Source organism: Argiope bruennichi, chromosome 10 (assembly GCF_947563725.1).
Source record: "Argiope bruennichi chromosome 10, qqArgBrue1.1, whole genome shotgun sequence".
In the NCBI taxonomy this organism is placed as follows: domain Eukaryota; kingdom Metazoa; phylum Arthropoda; class Arachnida; order Araneae; family Araneidae; genus Argiope; species Argiope bruennichi.
Genome location: NC_079160.1, coordinates 106,403,320 through 106,422,325, shown reverse-complemented (window position 1 = coordinate 106,422,325; position 19,006 = coordinate 106,403,320). Strand labels below are relative to the sequence as shown.

Genomic DNA, 19,006 nt, shown 5'->3' with positions numbered 1-19,006 from the left:
AATTTTTGTGTATTGGATCGTAATATCCATAATCAGCAGGATATAAAATCAATAATTTTTTTATCAGGTCATTACCAGCCTTATGTGGTGGCAGACTTTTTTCTGATTTTATAATGTTGGTTCGAGATCGAATTTTCAATATTTGGAATCTTTTAGAAAGTGAAGAATCTTGTTAAGAGACGTTACTGCCATGTTGAATTAGTTACTATTGAGGTTCAATAATTTAATTGAAAGAATCAATATAAATTAGAATAAAAATAATGTCCACCACTATTTCTTAGCTAAATTCCAAGTTGTATATTTGGTAAATTACTGGCTCCGATGTCTTACAGGTTACCACAGCAACGCGAGAATCAATCCGCGCGCCAGCACGTTTTTCACAACAAATGAGGTTATATTTACAGTTAACAGCCAAAAATAGTATGGCAATGAGTTAACGGAAAATATTTAAAAATTGCAACAATGCTTTAAAAACTTATAATTTATGCTGTAAAAACTAATAATTAATATTTGCCATTACAGTCTTATGACATTCTTATCTTATGTTCTCATATAATTATTCATGCTTTACATTAAATTTTTTTATTAATTTATAAGAAACATAAAAGAGGATGAGTTAAAGTTTCCTAGTGCTAAAATGCAGTTGAGATTTATATTCATTTTTCTGTTAAATCTTAAGATAAAGCAGTTGAAAGCAGTAGAATTTTACGAAATTTATCTTTCAAAATTATTTAAAATACAAAGTGTGTAATAAATAATAAAAACATTGAAAAATGAGGAATAAAATCATATTTTCAAACATAATATGATAATTCATCTTCTAATTAGTTCAACACTATTCGTGAACTTTAGAGGTAGAGCCGATTCCGCCATTAGCGGCAAATTCAACAATTTTTACTATTCCGCAGATTTGTGCAACTAAACGCAATCTGCGCATAGAAGTTTTATTTATTGAAATTATTGCTGCCATGTGCCTTCAGAAGGATAAAATGGTAATGTAAAAATCTGATAATCAATTTTTTTAATTGAAATATTTTTTTCTTATAGTTTTATGCTCTCTTGATTGAATTTTGTCGCAGTCATTGTAAAATAACGATATATTTATTCCTTTTTAAAAATATTGATTTGATCTACACGTTCTTAAGCCGAATAAGCTGTACTTAGGTTTTTCAGTGTAAAAGTTTTTTTTTTTTTTTTTTTAGAAGGTTCGAATTTTAATTCATTATTTTTCATTCAAAGTATACATTTTAATCAAGAATTACAAAAAATCTTCAAAATAAAGCTTTGCGAATTTTTTTTTTACATTAAAAGTAGGCTAGACATTGAAAAGCATTTAAAACATGCAAACTTCAAAGTAATGATAACTGTGGGCTACAGATTTGAATTTAAGTTTTTAAAATCATTAAAAAAATAATTGGAACATTTTATTTTTATTATTTGTGTGTGTGTGTAAGATGAAATAAACCTTAAAATTGTTACTGTTAATAAAAATGAAATATTAAATTTACATCCTATTTTTTTTCCTAATCATTTAAAATTTTTAAAGATAGTTATAATTTGTATAATTATCATTTATGGAATCTAAGAAAGCCATTTCACACAACATAAAAAAAAAGTGTAAATTTTTAAGCCTAACCAACTATTTAGTTTTGAAAGAAGTAAATTATAGCAATATCTCATATACAAATTTGTAACCCCAAATACAAAAATAACAAAATATTGATTAGTGAAAACTGTAAATTAAATTTTCAAAGTTTTTAGTATTAATTACTATTGAAAAAAAAGAGTTAAAATTCTTTTAGCTTAAAAAATATTCATATTTTTTTCTGACATTTAAAAGTAGTAATTGTTTAGTAGATAAATTATATATTAACTATTGCTTTTTAAAGGATTTTCTTTTGGGGGGGGGAAACAAAGCTTTTTATAGCATTTTATCAAAATACTTATTATGTAACAATAAAAAGCAGGGGTTGCTTTTGTTTTTTCATTATTGCTTTGACTTATATTTTGTTATCTATAATTATCACCTGCTTTGATATGATCAAAAAGTTATTCTTTTTGTGGTTTTAACTCCTGAAGACGGTCAAATTCTAATAATTACAATCAGGTTTTAAGAGGGTTTATGTAAGAGCTTGTTTCTAATTATCTGCCTCATTTAGGCACCTCTTTTCTATTTTCTGTTAAACAGAAATAGGCTATTTCATTAATAATCTGTTTCAAGTTTATATTTTTGCTTTCACAAACAATTAGGAATTGATATCTTTCACTTTTGGGTGTAGTTTGTAATTTTTCTATCTTGCATAGAGATAACAATATATCTGGCTTTTTTAAATATTTTTATTTAAATAATGATGGCACTCTCACAAAAACAAGAAAAATTACAAAAGAAGTATCTATTTTTGATGAATTAGATCTTAGACTGGCATAATACTTTTACATAAGTTTTCTTGGGTCTCTTCAATAAGTTGGACACTTTTGCCAACATTTTACCATGTTACAGTTATTAATTTTTTGGTTGTTGTTGAGAGAAAGGAAACCTAATAATTCTATTTAAAACCTGATATTTTACAAAATTGGCTTTAGTTATTATATTAAATGTTACTTTAATGTTAGTTTATAACAATGGACTGGATCTTCTATTGCTTCAGATGTTTTAAAACTCTTGGTACAGATTTTAAGGAGGATACACAAACCTAAGACACAAATCAGCAAAAAATGAGTGGTTTCAACTTAATTGATGAGGTGCTAGAAGCATTTTCTATTTGAGGTAGTTTTATCAAGTAGTCTGGTGTTGTTGCCATTTTCTCATGCTTGGATTTTTTTTTCTTCATATAATCTTAAATGAAGATATTTATTTATAATGACAATTTTTCTATATTAATGAAAGTCTTGTTTCTGAAATTTGTATAGCTGCCTTGTAAGAAACATTTTAAATTTTCACCAGTGGTATGAAGCCTGCTTGAATATTAATAGCCTTGATTTTTAACATATTCTATTTCTCTATGAAATATACTATTTAAATTTATCATTTTTCTTTCATTCACTCTTGTTTTATCATACCAGAATTTAGCACTTTTTTATTAAGATTTTATATTGCATAAAAATTTATGTTTATAAGGAATTGTTATACTATTTCTTAATGTTTATCCAAAGAATTATGTACTGCTTCTGTTGCACTAAATGATTACAGCGTAGTTGGAAAAAAGTTCTCCCTCATTACTTTATATCCATTTATTTTCTGGAATATGGAGTTTATGAATAATAACAATATTGATTTTACAAAATCTCTCCCATTAACACAATTTATTTCAAGCAATTATTTCTTATATAAGTTAATTGTGATATTTATATTTTTATTGTTATTATTCAATTTTTATTCTTTAAAAAAGGGAGATAGGATATTATGATTTTTAAAGATTTCTTGCATTGTATAAAACAATGAAAAACAAGAATAATAAAGTTTTTATTATCAAATAAAATTTCAGATTTAATAAATATATGAATTATACTGAAATTTTTTGTCAGAAAAATAATTCTTATTTTAGTTTTATGATATTCCTTGTTATATTAATTCAGAAAGGTATTGAATTATGTTAATTTTGGATATTTTTTTATGCATTTTTTAATATTTATTTTTGTATACTTTCAGAGCAAGCAATATATTTTATATGAGCATGCTGCTGGCTATGCCTTATTTTTTGTTGCTGAACCAGAAGAATTTTTAACTCAAACCGCAGAAATTGTTTCTGAAGTTGACAAATTTAAGGAAGTATGTCATTTTCAGGCATTTCAACCATTTACAAGAGGACGAGAAGCCTTGGAGAACATCAATAGCATTTCAGAAAGTAATTTCAAAGATTTATTTTTTAATGACAAGTCTTTAATTTTTGTCCTACAGTTTTATGTTTCATTTCAATTTAAATGGAAATTCTAACGAACTTTTATAAATATAGAATTAAGGTGAATTTTATGTTTTTATGCATTATACTGTAGAATTTAATTGACTCAGAACTGAGTGAGCCACAATAAAATTTTTGCTTCTTTAAAAATTTGAATTTAAAAAAATTGGATACAAAATGAGGGGAAAACATATACATTTTTGAACTTGTAATAAATACTTATTTTTAATATCGAAAGTTTTAACACATGCTAATTAATAAATTGATACTAATTACTTTAATAAGTAAATAAATAATAAAAATTAGGGTTTATACAAAAACCGGTTTTCGAATTCAATATTTCCAAAAAATCAGTTTTAGCTAATTTTCGAATTTTTGTCAAAAAAAGAAAAAAGAATAAGGAAAATATTTTATTTAATTTATATAAAATAACAAAAAATGAAATCAAAGTCAAAATGTATTTTTAAAAAATAAGAATTACATGTACATATTACTTACACAAAATAACGAAAACTCAAACAAAAATTTCAAATAATATTTATATTATTTTCACTAATTTTAATTTCTTCTAAGAAAATAGAATTTTAAAAAAACATAAAATATCCACTGAATGGTGTCTAAATCTTGTTCTTATTTTGGACGCAATATTGACTGAAATAGAAAATACTCGTTCACTAGCTACTAAGCTTGATTTTATTTACATGGCATCAAATAAATCTTTTTTTTTTTTTTTTTTTCTTTTATTTGTTGCCACAAATAATGAAAATTCAGCTTTCAGTGTCTTGATTTGTTAGTTTTTCTTCAGGGTCTTCAAGAAACTTATGAATTGATTTTTCTGTAGCTTTTTAAAAAAAGAAGTATTACTCTAATGATTACTTTCTTCGATTTATTCTTCATTAAAATTGTTTTCCACGTAAGAATTTGGAAATATTCTAGACAATATCTTTCCAGATAAAAAGATAATTTTGGTTTTTGAAGCTAAAGAATATACACTCGGCTTCACTGAGCTAGAAATATTTATGAATAATTTTACATATATTTAAATTTTTTTAAAGTAATATTGTTTAATAACTGTGATATTTGATTTTTTCATGCGATTTAAATATGTGGATTTTCTATCAAAGAAAATTTTAAGTTTTGTAAATTGCTTAGTTTTGTAGTTACTTAGTTTTTGTAGAAATACCAGAATTTGTGAATTCAAAGTTTCTTTACTTCAAAAATTTCCAATGTTAATTGTTCCAAAAATATTTTATTTGCATTTGTTTGTAAATATATATATAATAATTCTGATTTTGTGAATAAAATCGTCAGTTTTTCAATAAATACTTCTATACATTACAATAGCTGAATATGTTCTTCTTCTTATTATTATTTTCTTTTTAGGCATACTTCATGCTCATCTTGAAGAACTTTTAATCAACAATCTTCCAAAAAAGAAAAAGAAGTATGTACTTGGGGTGGAAGATACACAGTTAATTAATTCAATTAAGGAGAAGCTGGAAATAAACTGTAATTGCACAGAGGCTGTAAAGGAGTTGATTAGAGGTAATCCTTTTAATATATGCTAATTTTGTTTAATAGATAAAATTTAAACCTAAAATATGAACACTTTTTTTTTTCTTCTTGGCTTTTTAACTAGGCAAAGTAAATAGGCGCATGAAAGTTTTTCAATAATAAAATTCTTTAATTAAAGAATAATTAAATTTAACTCTTTTATACAAGAGATGTATTGTATTAAGCATTAACTTCTTTAGAATTTTGATGATATAGGCTGGAAAGATAGTGAAAAAATGGGGAAAGTATATGTATAGAATATCATTAGGATTTTTTTGTTGTTGCTTTTTTCAAATAGATTACTGTTTATGTCATTGAATGACAAAATAAAATATATTAGCTTGGTACATATCATTGTTGTCAAAAGTAGAAATGTTAGAAATGCTTAATCAACATTAGGCTTCACAATTTTACTGTGTGGGATAAATATATGCATCAAACCAAAACTGTTTAAAATAAATATTCCTAATGTGGAATTATGTAATTATTTGCTTTAAAAATTCCAAATTCTAATAATGGTTTTTTTTTTCGCTGATAATTAAAATTATGTTGTTGAATTAGTTAATTTTTTCATTTATGGACCTATGAACTATATTTTATTCCAGTTTTGAAATTTTTAGTAACAATTCTTTTTCTTTTGGAATAATTAATTTTTTCAAACAAAAATATAATCATGTATGCATTGCTCTAAGTTTACTGTAAAATTTATAGTATAGAGCATTTGCCATTCATTTTACAAATATACTCATCATTACCAGATATTATTCATATGTCGTAGGGAGAAATTTTGAAACTAAATTCCACAGTAAATTGTTATATGGAGATATGAATTTACTTCAAGGATCAATACCTAACATTTATGATTTAGTAAATGAAATGTCTCTAAGAAGACATGACAATTGTTTTTTTTGTAAAATTATTAATTTGAGTTGATAAGGGTTGGCAATAAATTAATTTGAAATGAAATACATTACATTTCTGAAAAATCAAAATGTTTATAAATTATATTAATTATAGATTTTCCTACCTTTTTTTTTTTTTTTTTTTTTTAGTTTTGTTTTGTACATATGCAGCACACATATTTGTTGCTCTGAATTCTATCTTTTTCTGCCATTGCTTTTATATTTACTATTCTTTTAGCTTTATCTGGAATACGGGTAAACATTTTCCAAAGTTAAGTTTAATGTTTGATTTTAAAATTTATATTTACCATTTGTTTTATATAAAAATTAATCACATTTGAAAATTATGTCAAGATGTCATTATACACACACACTAACCATTTAAATCCTCTTTAAAATGCTGTTGAAAGTACTTTTTAAATATATATTATAATAAATTTTAATTCAATTTGAGAATTTATATCTTTGGAAAAGAAAGTACAAAATTTGGTTTCTTATTAAAATTTCTTAGTATTTTTCATCAAATATGGACATTTACCAGGTATTTATGATTGAATGCATATAAAAGTTTTGTAATTAATGAGATATTTAAACTTATTTTCTTCTAGCATTTTTTTAAAAAATTTGTCGATTTTCGTCAAAACAAAAGTTTTGTTCCTTCTTTTCAAATTTAGAGAAAAAAAAAGTTTAAATTTACTTTAAAATTTTACAGATAAAATTGCAACTTCCACATTCCTCTTAAAATGTTTAAAAAAAAAAAAGAATCATTCATCTGATATTTGAAATTTTTATCTAGTTGTTTTTATTATAAGGAATATTTAATATAACATTAGCATTTATATAATTTGGAATCATATTTAAATATTCCGGCAGTCAAAATAAGTATTTGAGTTTATTATTAAAAGCCCAGTTTTTTAAAAAAATAAAAGTTGCTTTTAAAGTACAGGCCATCATTTCACAGAGTACACATTTGTGAAATCTGGTAAGCTTTTGTTTTAGTGATTTGTCTCATAAAATTTTAGCAGTCATATTCAAGGAAGCTGTTGGTCAGGCATTCTCTTTTATTATTAGAAATTATATTTGATATTGTAATGAATGTGTATCTGATCTGATGAAATTATCTATTAGATAAACTATTGAATAATAAAACAGTCAGATGTGAGAGTAATTGGATTTTAATGTCACAGTAACAATAGCATAATGACTGCCTTATAATTACATAAGTAGCTTGAAGGGGAATTTTATATCACGCTAGCTATCTTTAACAACCACCAAATTCACCCATATTATTAGTTATTAAATGGAAAATGTTTAAAATACATATTGTTAGAATTTATTATCATAATTTAAAATTAAAACTATTTAATGAAATTTTCATTTGAAATTCTTAAACACAATAAACTGCTATTTTTGAGGAAGACATTGAATAAAACTTAAGATTCAGATAATAAACTATTATATATTGAAGGAAATGTTTTAGAAAATATGAATTTTTTTAGATGATCTTTTAAATCAAATAATTAGGCAAAAGCAAAACAGAAATTCAGATGTATATAAAACTTTATATATTTATAAGAAAATATATTTATCCAAGAAAAAATTATTTAAATGCTTTTTTTAATTTCATATTTCATTATTTGCACTATTTTAATTGAGTTTGTTGAAAGATTGGTTTATCGTATAATTTGAAACAAATTAATATTATTTCTAAAAAAGTATATGGTATTAAGTTAAATATCAATGGGCAAATCATTTTCTATATTTTAAAATATTTGAAAACGTTTAAAAAATTAAAAAAAAAAAAATTAGGAAAAAAATTATTTTGAATAGAGCACAATGAAATTTTTCCCTTCCTTTCTTCTACCTCTTCCTGTTCATTTTTTTTTTTTTTTTTCCTTTCTTTTCTGGACATTTTTGAAGAATGAATAAAATTCCATGTAAGTGACATTGAGAACATATGACATTTATAATGATAATTAAGTATTGTACAATAATTAAAAACAAAATGAAAAAAATTTTGCATTCTAAAACGATATAAATGTCTTTCATGTTTAATTTTTCTCTCAGAAGATAGTGTTGAAAGTGCTCAGAGGCTCTAGAATTTGACAGGTTTTAAATCATTAAAATTTTAAAAAATAAATGTCCCAAGGTGTATATCCCACACTCAAAATACATAAGTGCCAAATTTAGCTTCTCTGGGATCAATGATTTGTTCTGTAGATAGCCAACAGACAGACTTCTTACTTTATTTATATTGAAGAAAAATAGTAATAGTTTTCAACCAGGCATTCTTTATATCTACTAGTAAAGTATCTGGTTAATCTTTGCTGATTTTATAATTTGCAGTTCCAATGTTTTTGTTATGGTTTTGTTTTAAAAAAATCTGTTGCATCTTTTATAGGGATTAGATTTCATTTCCATGATCTAGTGCCTGGTTTCTGTGATTTAAATGCTGCCACTAAAGTTCAACTTGGGCTTGCTCATGCCTATTCACGTTCTAAAGTCAAGTTCAACATTGCTCGAGTTGACAACATGATTATTCAAACTATTACTTTAGTGGATCAAATGGACAAGGATATTAATTCTTTGTCTATGAAGATACGGTAAGTGTAAGCTATCATTCAAATTTTGTTTATATACTAGTGCCTTTTATACTTATCTTCTTTGAAAAGTACTTTTTTCCTTTAGAAAAAAAGGAAATAACCACATTTTCTTTTGTAAAACCATTTCAAATCCTATAATTGAAACATAAGTAAAAAATTATTTATGTAAAATTATTTTTATTATGAATTGTAGAAAAAACAGGAATAAAAATTTTTATGAATCCCCTTCTTGTTCTATGCCTCTTCACTTAGGATTGTGGCCTGCAGTTTGACTATCTTATAATTTTTCCTGTAATTCATTTAAGTATGGTAGTTTAGAGTTTATTGCTAGTTATTTTTATCAATATATTCTTGTAGATAAACATTTTTTTTTCTGTCCTATCCTCTCAAAACATTCTTCTATAATGAAATAAAATAGTTCAAATAATCATCTCCCCTAATCTATATTTATGTAGGTTATGAAAAATGGTGTTCTGCCACGTAAAGTTGTAAAGAAAATTTGTTACGTTTTTTTTTTTTTTCTCTTCTAATGATTTATGAAAAGTAATGCATTTTAAATTATCATGAACATCAGTCATAATTGGTATTAAATTTTAGTTGATGATAATGATCAGAATTTCTTGGGTTTTTGGAGAGGGGGTATTCATTCTTGAATTTATATATGCCATTTAATATAACACTTGAGTGCCTTTGAAATATTAGTTACTTCATATAACAAAAATTTTTTTGCAGTTTAGAACTTTGGCTTTATAAATATGCAATATTATTTATACTTTTCTCTCTCTCTCTCTGTATGTGTGTGTATATACACACACACACTAGGGAGCTTTGCCTTCTGTTCAATTTTGTTCGCCAACTCTAATGTTGTCCGATACTATGTGCAATATTTGTCAGTTCCAGTTAGCAAGTTTTTAAACTACACTGGCCATTCCAGTGTAGTTTAATGGAAACTAATTAGCTAATCTTACATACATTTTTCTAATGGCCTACTTCCAATTCAAAAATTCGACAATGAGAGCATTATTTAGTTATATCTCCAGTATCTAGATATTGTATCAATCTTTCACATTTACCATCAACTTAGAGTAGTTTCATGATCAGCTTTACTTTTGAAATTTTCAGATTCTCGCTTTTTCATTCTTTGTATTTTTTTTATCTCATATTGTTGAATGTCCCATTACTATTTTAAAAAAAAAACAATTCAGTTTAATATGTGCATTACTTAGATACTCAGGTGATTTTAGCCAAGAGACAAAAAAGGTAAACAAATCAGAAGAACATTATTCATTAGTTTTGCTGCAATCTTCATCTATAAGTATAATTAACAAATAATATTATAAACTCATTACCTGTTACTTTGGTATTAATATTTTACTTTTGCTTTTTTGTCACAATTTCACCTTTAAGTGCAAGATAAATATTTACTATGATGTTATAATAATTTTCAAAATATTTCAAATAATACTGACAAAAGTCTTCAAATGTCATGGGTCAGATGACTTGCTATGTAAAAATCACAAAGTGAATAAAATGCAATGTTTACATTAAAATTTTTTATTGATATGCATATTTTTTTATGATTTTCAGTGAATGGTATTCTCATCATTTCCCTGAACTCATCAAAATTGTCCCTGAGAATAATTTATACATTCCGTGTGTCAATGCTATAAAAGACAGAAAAAATTTGTCTGAAGATGTTGCAGAACGTTTGGAAAATATACTAAATGATCCTGAGAAAGTGCAGAATGTTTTAGAGTTGGCTCGCAGTTCAATGGGTAAATGTTTGAATAGCTTAATAATAGTTTTGTGTGTGTTTATTTAAAAATATATATATTATTTAGATTTACTGGAGTTTTATACATTTATATTGTCAATGACAATTTTAATAGCTTTTAATTATCAATTTGAAAAATGCTCATTTTTAAGTATCCTTATTACTTTCAAATCAGAAATTAAAAGACATATTTCTTTTTAAAAAAATGAGATTTTTAGTAAGCTATTATAAATATGTAAAAAGTTTTGTTTAAAAAACATTTGTGTTAACCACATGCGGAAGGTTGCATTCTAATTGACACTTTCATAACTGCTGTTTTTCAATAACATCTGACTAATGTACAAATATTTATAAAAGAAATGAAATTTCATAAATGCATATAAAATAGAAACTCTTGGTGTTTATTAAAACTTAAAAATTCAATATAATGTGATTGAACATTTCTATTAGTTTATTTTAGTATTCATATTTTTTGATTAAAAATTATTGTAGGTACAAATTAAATTATTTATTCTTAAAATAACTTTATTAATATGACCAAGAATATTAGATATATACTTAATGTATTAATTAGATTTATCTTAAAAATCAGTAGTATTAAAAGAAAATAATTTTCTCCAAGTTGAAATTTCTTTCATTTGCTTGTAAATGTGGAGTTAGCTTGAAGAAAAGCTATATAATTTAGGTAATCATGCAGGGTCAAAGTTTTTTTAAATCTGTATTAAAAGGGTAAAATATTTATTACCTTTGTTGTTTATTTTTTTATAAATTTAAAAGGCCCAAATAAAAATCATAAAAACATGTGGCCGAGAAAACAACCAAAAAATTTAAAACTACAATGACTATCATAAGCAAAAAAATTCTTATTCATTATATAAAAATTAAAATACATTATACTGTAATTACAGTTCTGGTTTAAAGCATTTCTATTCAGGCTTTTGCAATTTTTGTTTTGATCTTCAGATTTTTTTTAAAATATTTTTTTAATGCACTATCAAAAATGTTTTTAACATTTTATGTAAATTATCATTTTTTAATAATTTTATTTCAATCAAGTTAAATATTTTTTGTTTGTTTCTGATATTTTGAATTTTATATATAAAACATTTTTGTTTTCATTAGGAATGGAGGTATCTGAATGTGATTTGGAAAATATGCTTTATTGTGCAGAAAGAGTTATTGCATTAATTCAACGTAGGAAAGATTTGACAGATTATTTGAAGGCCAAAATGACATGTGTGGCACCCAACTTGGCTGCTCTCATCGGAGAATTCGTAAGATATTTTCTATGTATTTTTTTTTTTTAATGTAACTGAAATTTGGTCGATAGAAGAAGTTACAATAATTTAACATTATGTTTAGCATTACATAACTGACACCTTTGCATACAATTATTTATAAATAATATATCTTAATAATAATTTGTAATTTTTTTTTACAAGGTTGGAGCTCGTCTTATTGCTCAGGCTGGCAGCTTGACCAATCTTGCCAAATCTCCAGCTTCTACAGTGCAAATTTTGGGAGCTGAAAAAGCACTTTTTAGGTGAAATATATCTTCAAAATTTCTTAATGTACAATGGCTAATTTTATGTAATAGTAAAACTTTTACTTGTTTTGATTCTTCAGTGATCATATCTTGCAGATGTGGATGTTTTTTTAAAATTTGCTTGTAAAAATTGTATACAAAGTGAAACAAATTTTTCATAAGAAAATGTTGTATTAGGATCTTTTTACAAATTATCAAATATTTAGTGTAATAGTTTTTAAAAATATCTTTCACTCCTGACATAAAAAAAGAATTGAGTTATTGAGCAGCTTATATTTTAAGAGTCCAATTATTTGTAAGGAAATTTCATCTTTTGCTTATGTAGTAGAGGGAAACGTAAAAGACCTTACTTCTGGAATTTTTATGGGGGAAAAAAGTAAATAAAAAAAGATTGTCTCTCTCTTTTTCCAAATGATTAAGGGAGGAGGGCTGCAATTTTCTTGAAACATCTGAGCAAGATAGGTTAGTAAAATGGAGAGAGTGAAATCCTAATCATTTTCTAATGCAATAATTTACAGGTAGCTGGAAAAATTAGACCTTTTGCTATAAAATCTTTTCATTTGGAAAGTTTTGTGTCCTTCTATAACATTTGTAACAACCAAAAAGAAAGGCTTTGTACTAATTCAATTTAGAGCATATAACGTAAAAATTGGAATCTAAATCCATACAAGTTTTAATTTCTCATTTCAAAATAAATTTTTTCCCCATCTTTTTTTTTTTTTTTTTTTTTTTTTAAGAGTCTTTTAATTTAGACCTTTAACACATTAAAAGTCCTTTAAAAATCAGTCACATTAGGATTAGGGATACTTCAATGTTATTGATTTTTTTTATTGCTTTCTTTGAATTTTCTTAGTGATTTTTAGAGCCCCCCCCCCCCCCCCACATTTAACAATATCAAATATTTGCGGAGCTATTTTGTGGAATTTACTTACATCACTATTTAAGTACTGAAGAATGAAACTATGTTCTTATATTTTTTCTCTCTAAAATTCTAAAATATTACAGTCTGATAATATTTTAAGCAAATTTTTACTCTTTCTGAATGATTCAAGGACATACTTTGATTTTCTATTGGCAATTTGGTTAAAAAAGACATTGGATGGTAGGGAGGGTAGTAACAAGTTAATACTGTTTTTTTTTTTATATATCACCTTAACTTTAAATTTTTTGCTCTATTTACTCTTAATAGGACTTCCACAAAATATCTGATTTTGTGAAACTTATTTTAAAAAATAATTCCAATTTTACAAATACTTAAAAAAAAACATCAATCATCTTTTTGTTATGCATTCTTATTTTTGAAAATGAGATTGATTGTTATTAAATTGTTATATAATGATAATCAATTCCAAAATTTTTTATATAAAGAGATATATACAGCAAAACTTATTTTGTTACCCATCAAGTTTGGGTTTATCTTCATAGAGCTGGTATTTTAGTTGGTTTATAGAGGTGGTATTTGGGATTAGACAAGGTGCGTAGCTTCACAAAAAGTGCTTAAATTTAAATTTTTAAGCACCTTAAAAGTGCTTCATTATGTAAAACGTTGCTTACTTTCGTTGAGAAAGGCAAAGAAAGTTTTTGTTTTGTTTTATTTCCCCACACATAGAAAAGATTCAAAAGCATGATTGCAAACGATTGTTTACTTAGGTATCAAGAAAGTAAACCAACAAAAAGGAAAGAATTCAGAGAAGGAATTCCAAGATGAAGTAGGTCCAGAGGTTCTAACACATACTAAGATAATATTTAATAAGCCCACTCCATCTTTCTGTGCCTGGAATAATGATCCGGAACTAGCAGTACAGAATGTGTACTGTGCCTACATATGATTTGAAAAATGATTGAACTTTATAAGGATATATGTAATCTTTTATGTGTTAAAGAAAAATACACAAATTGGTCCGATCAAAGGAAAATAAGAATACAGCAGAATGAATTTAGTATTATAAAATAGAAAGCATCCTTTGCAGAGAAAAAAAATGCAGATTTATATATGTATACATGTGTAAAAGTGCTCAATTGTTTTTTGGCAAAGATGCTTAAAAATACTTTATTTTTTCCAAAATTTCTCACTACGCTCCCTGTCAGAGAATAGCCTTTTGAAGACATATTTTCCCTAAGATTTATTGTATATGGTGTTCTGGTGCTCATTAAATTGACAGCAATGCAAATATCTTTTTCCTATAGTGTAAATGTTTGAAAAATAGAATACCAATTCTTGTTTTATCCTCATCATCTAAAAGCATTTATTATCACCATTAATTAAAAACGTTTATTATTATTATTTATTAAACATTATTTATCTTATTTAGTTCACACTAAAATAATCTTTGTATAGTTTCAATGGCACTAACTAAATTGATAAATCACCTTTTAAAAGATTTATACCTTATTTTTATAAATCTCATAAAATGTCAACCCTTCCTTTCTTCAGAGTTTTTGAGAATTGTGCATATAAATATAAATGTGCTACTTTTTTTTTTTTTTAATAATCCTGTTTATATGAATGGAGTTGCTGACAAATCAGTAAGTTATTTGAAAAAAAAAAATATATATATAATCAGCTCATAGATATGTGGTCGACTACAAAGTAAACAGGTAAGAAAGGAGCTTGGTATTTCTGGAAATGGAACTTGAAATTTATTTCAGAATATTCTTCAAAATTTTATATTTTATAAAATGTTTTTAATTTTGTTAATGCTTTTAGAGTAAAGAAGAATGTTCTTTTCTAAATATCGGATAGTGTTTTGAGTCTTTTTCTTATTACATATTTAATGAATTACTGATATAATATTAGAAATACTTAATTTCCCCTCTATTGCTTTCCCATCACTTTTTTTTTCCATTTAAAGTTGTGTTTATTAATCTTATGTGCAAAGCAAATTATTATTGTAATGAATGATGAAATATGTATAAAAAAAAGCAACTTATAATTGGATAGATTATGCATTCCTACAAATTGTAGGTATAAAAATCAATTATATATTATTTCTAACTACAAAATAACCAGGTTCAATAAAGATTGGGGAATCAAAGCCTGTAAAATGTTGAAAGATTTTATCTTTAAAGATGATTATATACTGATCAATATTTTTATTAGTTTTTTTGAAAATTTATGAATTCTCATAAGAAATTTTTTGGATAATTTTTTCTAGAGCTCTTAAAACAAAAGGAAATACTCCAAAATATGGAATCATCTTTAATTCCAAATTTATTGGAAAAGCTGCCAAAATTTACAAAGGACGCATTTCTAGATATTTAGCGAATAAGTGCTCTGTAGCATCAAGGATAGATTGTTTCCGAGGTAAGAATTATTCAACTTTGAGTTAAATCATTTAATCTATATTTATATAGTCATACACTTAAACATGGTGAAAATGAAATTATTTTCTGTTTATTCAATATTAGAAGAATTCTCTAATTCTTATTTATTTAAATGTGTCAAACAAATAGATATTGCCACAAAAACTACTTTGAGTTTAGCTGTCTATGTTTTCTTTATAATAATAAATATCTGGCTTGGAATGTATTCAAAAATTTAAGAAATTCATTTTCAAAATTCTTTGTCATCAGTTTTAAAAAAATGTATGCTATTATTTCCATAAAATTTCATTCAAAATATTACTACATTCTTCTGTAATATCAATTTGAATGTTATATTTAGTAACACAAACCTACATATCCTAAAGATAATACATATGTATTGATGCAATGGTATCTTTACATAAGAAATGCAAATATGTATATAAAATAAATCTGATACTTTTTTTAGAATTTCCTTATTTTCAAATTTAGAATGTGTTGATTCTGATAATTTTTAACACAATTTTTTAAAAAACACCATACCAAAATTCAAACAATTTTTACAATTGCACTTCTTTCAGAACCTTAAATGTAATTTTAATCAAAAAACCAAGCTAATTAAATTCCATTCGAGAAATGAAAGGAAAAAAATCTAATTATAACTTTATTACTGTTTGTTCTCCAATATTTATTGCTGTTTTTCCCAGGACTTCTTTCTGCCAAATATTTTCTGCCTCAATTAGCTCAGAATTAATTTTTAAAAAAATTTGGAAAGGCCAATTAATTGATAGACATTTAAAATTAATACACTTTAAAGCAATTTTTTTTTTCTTTATTGTCCTTTTCTCCTTAATTAATTTGTAAAGTTGCTTTATAAGATATTAAAATATGCTTACAAGTCCATCTTCTGATCTTCACGAATTAACTATGTATTAAAATTCTCGTATAAAATCAATTTCTAGTTTGAATTTGGATTTGTTATCCTTTTTGAAAAAATGACATTTTTTTATGTAAATTAGTTTTAATTTTTAAAAAATGATATCTATAATCGCAAATTTCAAGTTATCTTATGAGAACATTATTATTTTTAAGTCATTAATCAGTTTAAACTAGTTTTGAAACAATCACAAGATTTCTCTATTGGTGGTCTCTATCCCTATATATATATATGTGTGTGTGTGTGTAATGATATTTTAATATCTAAATTAGTTTCCTAACTTTTTGCCTAATTTGGTCCATGTCGGGGTCATTCTAAAGGGTTTTCTTGTTTCCTGATCCCATTCCACTTTTGAATCTTTGTAAAAATGATGTGCCATCAGTTCCACGTGTCTAGTGAAAATGATCTCTCAGTTGCCATTGTGAAAGGTTGATGTGGCGGAAATCTCACATTATATAAGATCAGGGATCAAAAGCTTCAGTTGGCCGTCATTCTCTCTTTTCGCTTTGTGTTGTTCTGTGTTGTGTGTGTATTCTTTGCTTCTGCTTGTACATAATGTGTGCTTCTCCAAAATAAAATAAAACTATGTCAAGAAATCGAAAGTCTTTTCATTGTCTTCAAACCTACCTTCTACTTTCAAGAATTATATGCTTACATTATATATATATATATATAATTTTTTTAAACTTTCATTTCCAATTTTTCTAGTTGGCAAAAAAAGTTTTGGAGCTCGCTTGAATTTGAGATGGGGGGAAAAAAAAAAAACACCATTGTCTTTCTAAATATCAATGCATGCATAATCTGATAGTCTCGTGATTGTTTCAAACCAGTTTAAACTGGTTGATGACTTAAATTAATTAAGACAATTCGTAAGAATTCAGAGAATGAATAATTTGGAAATCAAGTTGTAACTTTAGTTGGTGATAAATCGCCAAATGTGACAACCTTCTGCATTATATTCTAATAACCCTAAAAGCGATAAATTGTCAATTTGTTACCTAAGCATTTTGAGGCTTCAAAAACCTCAAACCAACACAGCATCATATTCTTACATGATCATATAAAACTGTAACTAATTCTAGATATTCCAACTGATGTATTTGGGAGTAAGATGAAGCAACAAGTTGAAGAGAGATTGAAATTTTATGATGCCCCACCAAACTCTGAGACACCCAGGAAAAATGTAGACGTTATGGATGAAGCATTGGAAGAGGTGATGTTACTACTTTGCATTTTAGTTGATTTGTTTATATTATTAATTTTTACATATGAATTTATATTAAATTATAAGCCATGAACAAATATATTTTACTTCTTTGATCATCATATGTATGTTCCCACTTCATACTAGAAGAGTTGCGAATTTATTTTATAATTATGAATTAATTTTTTTCCTGAATATTTATTTTGCTTTTGTAACTAATGAACAAATTAATTCAAAAAAATATTCAGGTTCTCTGACATTAATTTATTACTATTTTAATAAATTTATGCACCATTTTACTTATTCATAATTAAAAAATTGTTGTTTAAATAAAAAATAGATTTACCTTTAGAGAAAATTTTTAAATTGATAGCTTATTTATAGAAAAGAAATTATCCCCCCCCCCACCTCAATGATTTTCAAGGACTATATTTTCATAAATTTTGATGATGTTATTTCTAATTTTATAAAAAAATTATTATTGTGTTGCTTTGTAGTATTTACATACTGTTGCTTGTTTTTTTTATCAGTTATCAAGTTTGATTAATGTTCTATGCATTCATTGAAATAAAATACAATTTTTCTTGTAGGCTGAAATTTCACAACGGGAAATTTTGAAAAGAATGAAAAAGGATAAGAAAAAGGCAAAGAAAAGAAAGTTAGAAGAATTGTGTCTCGCTACTGAACTAGATAAAACTATTGCAGCATTGGCCGAAGGCACTGTAGCAGATGAAGTTGATACAAGTATAGTAAAGAAAAAGAAAAAAAAGAACAAGAAGTTAAATGATGCTCCTGTAGCAGATGAAGTTGACACAAGTATAGAAAAGAAAAAGAAAAGGAACTTAAATGATGCTCCAGTAGCAGATGAAGTTGACACAAGTATAGAAAAGAAAAAGAAGAAAAGGAAGTTAAATGATGCTGAATAAGAGCATTGTATTGAACATCATGTACATCATTTTATGTGATAAGTAAATGAATATTTTTGAACTTTTTTTGTCTAGTTATATTTATTTCAAAAATGTGTTGAATTGTTGTATTATATCAGATAAAAAAATCAATCATCAAAACAGATTTATTATCTTTAAATCAAGATTTTAATTTAAATCTGTATTGGACAATCAACAGTATAAGATGAAAAGAGTATGCATTTTAGCTATTGAACTCATTTAGTGGATAAAGAGTATTTACTACGAAAAAATGCTGATATACAACAATTATCTCTCTCTTCATTGTGGCATAGGCAGTGTGAGGAAAATTGTAAAACAGTTAAAAGTTTTTATAAAA

The 19,006-nt window shown here is 25.3% G+C and overlaps 1 protein-coding gene across 1 annotated transcript; it reads left to right on the top strand.

Moving 5' to 3' along the window:
• The first annotated feature begins 912 nt into the window (after positions 1–912).
• LOC129988387 (nucleolar protein 56-like) lies at positions 913–18,714 on the top strand. Its single transcript, XM_056096610.1, has 10 exons — positions 913–992; positions 3,650–3,845; positions 5,283–5,444; positions 8,757–8,958; positions 10,546–10,733; positions 11,855–12,006; positions 12,175–12,275; positions 15,434–15,582; positions 17,601–17,731; positions 18,313–18,714. The coding sequence occupies exons 1-10, from the start codon at positions 969–971 to the stop codon at positions 18,646–18,648; spliced, it is 1,641 nt and encodes a 546-aa protein (XP_055952585.1). The 5' UTR covers positions 913–968; the 3' UTR covers positions 18,649–18,714.
• Positions 18,715–19,006: the final 292 nt, after the last annotated feature.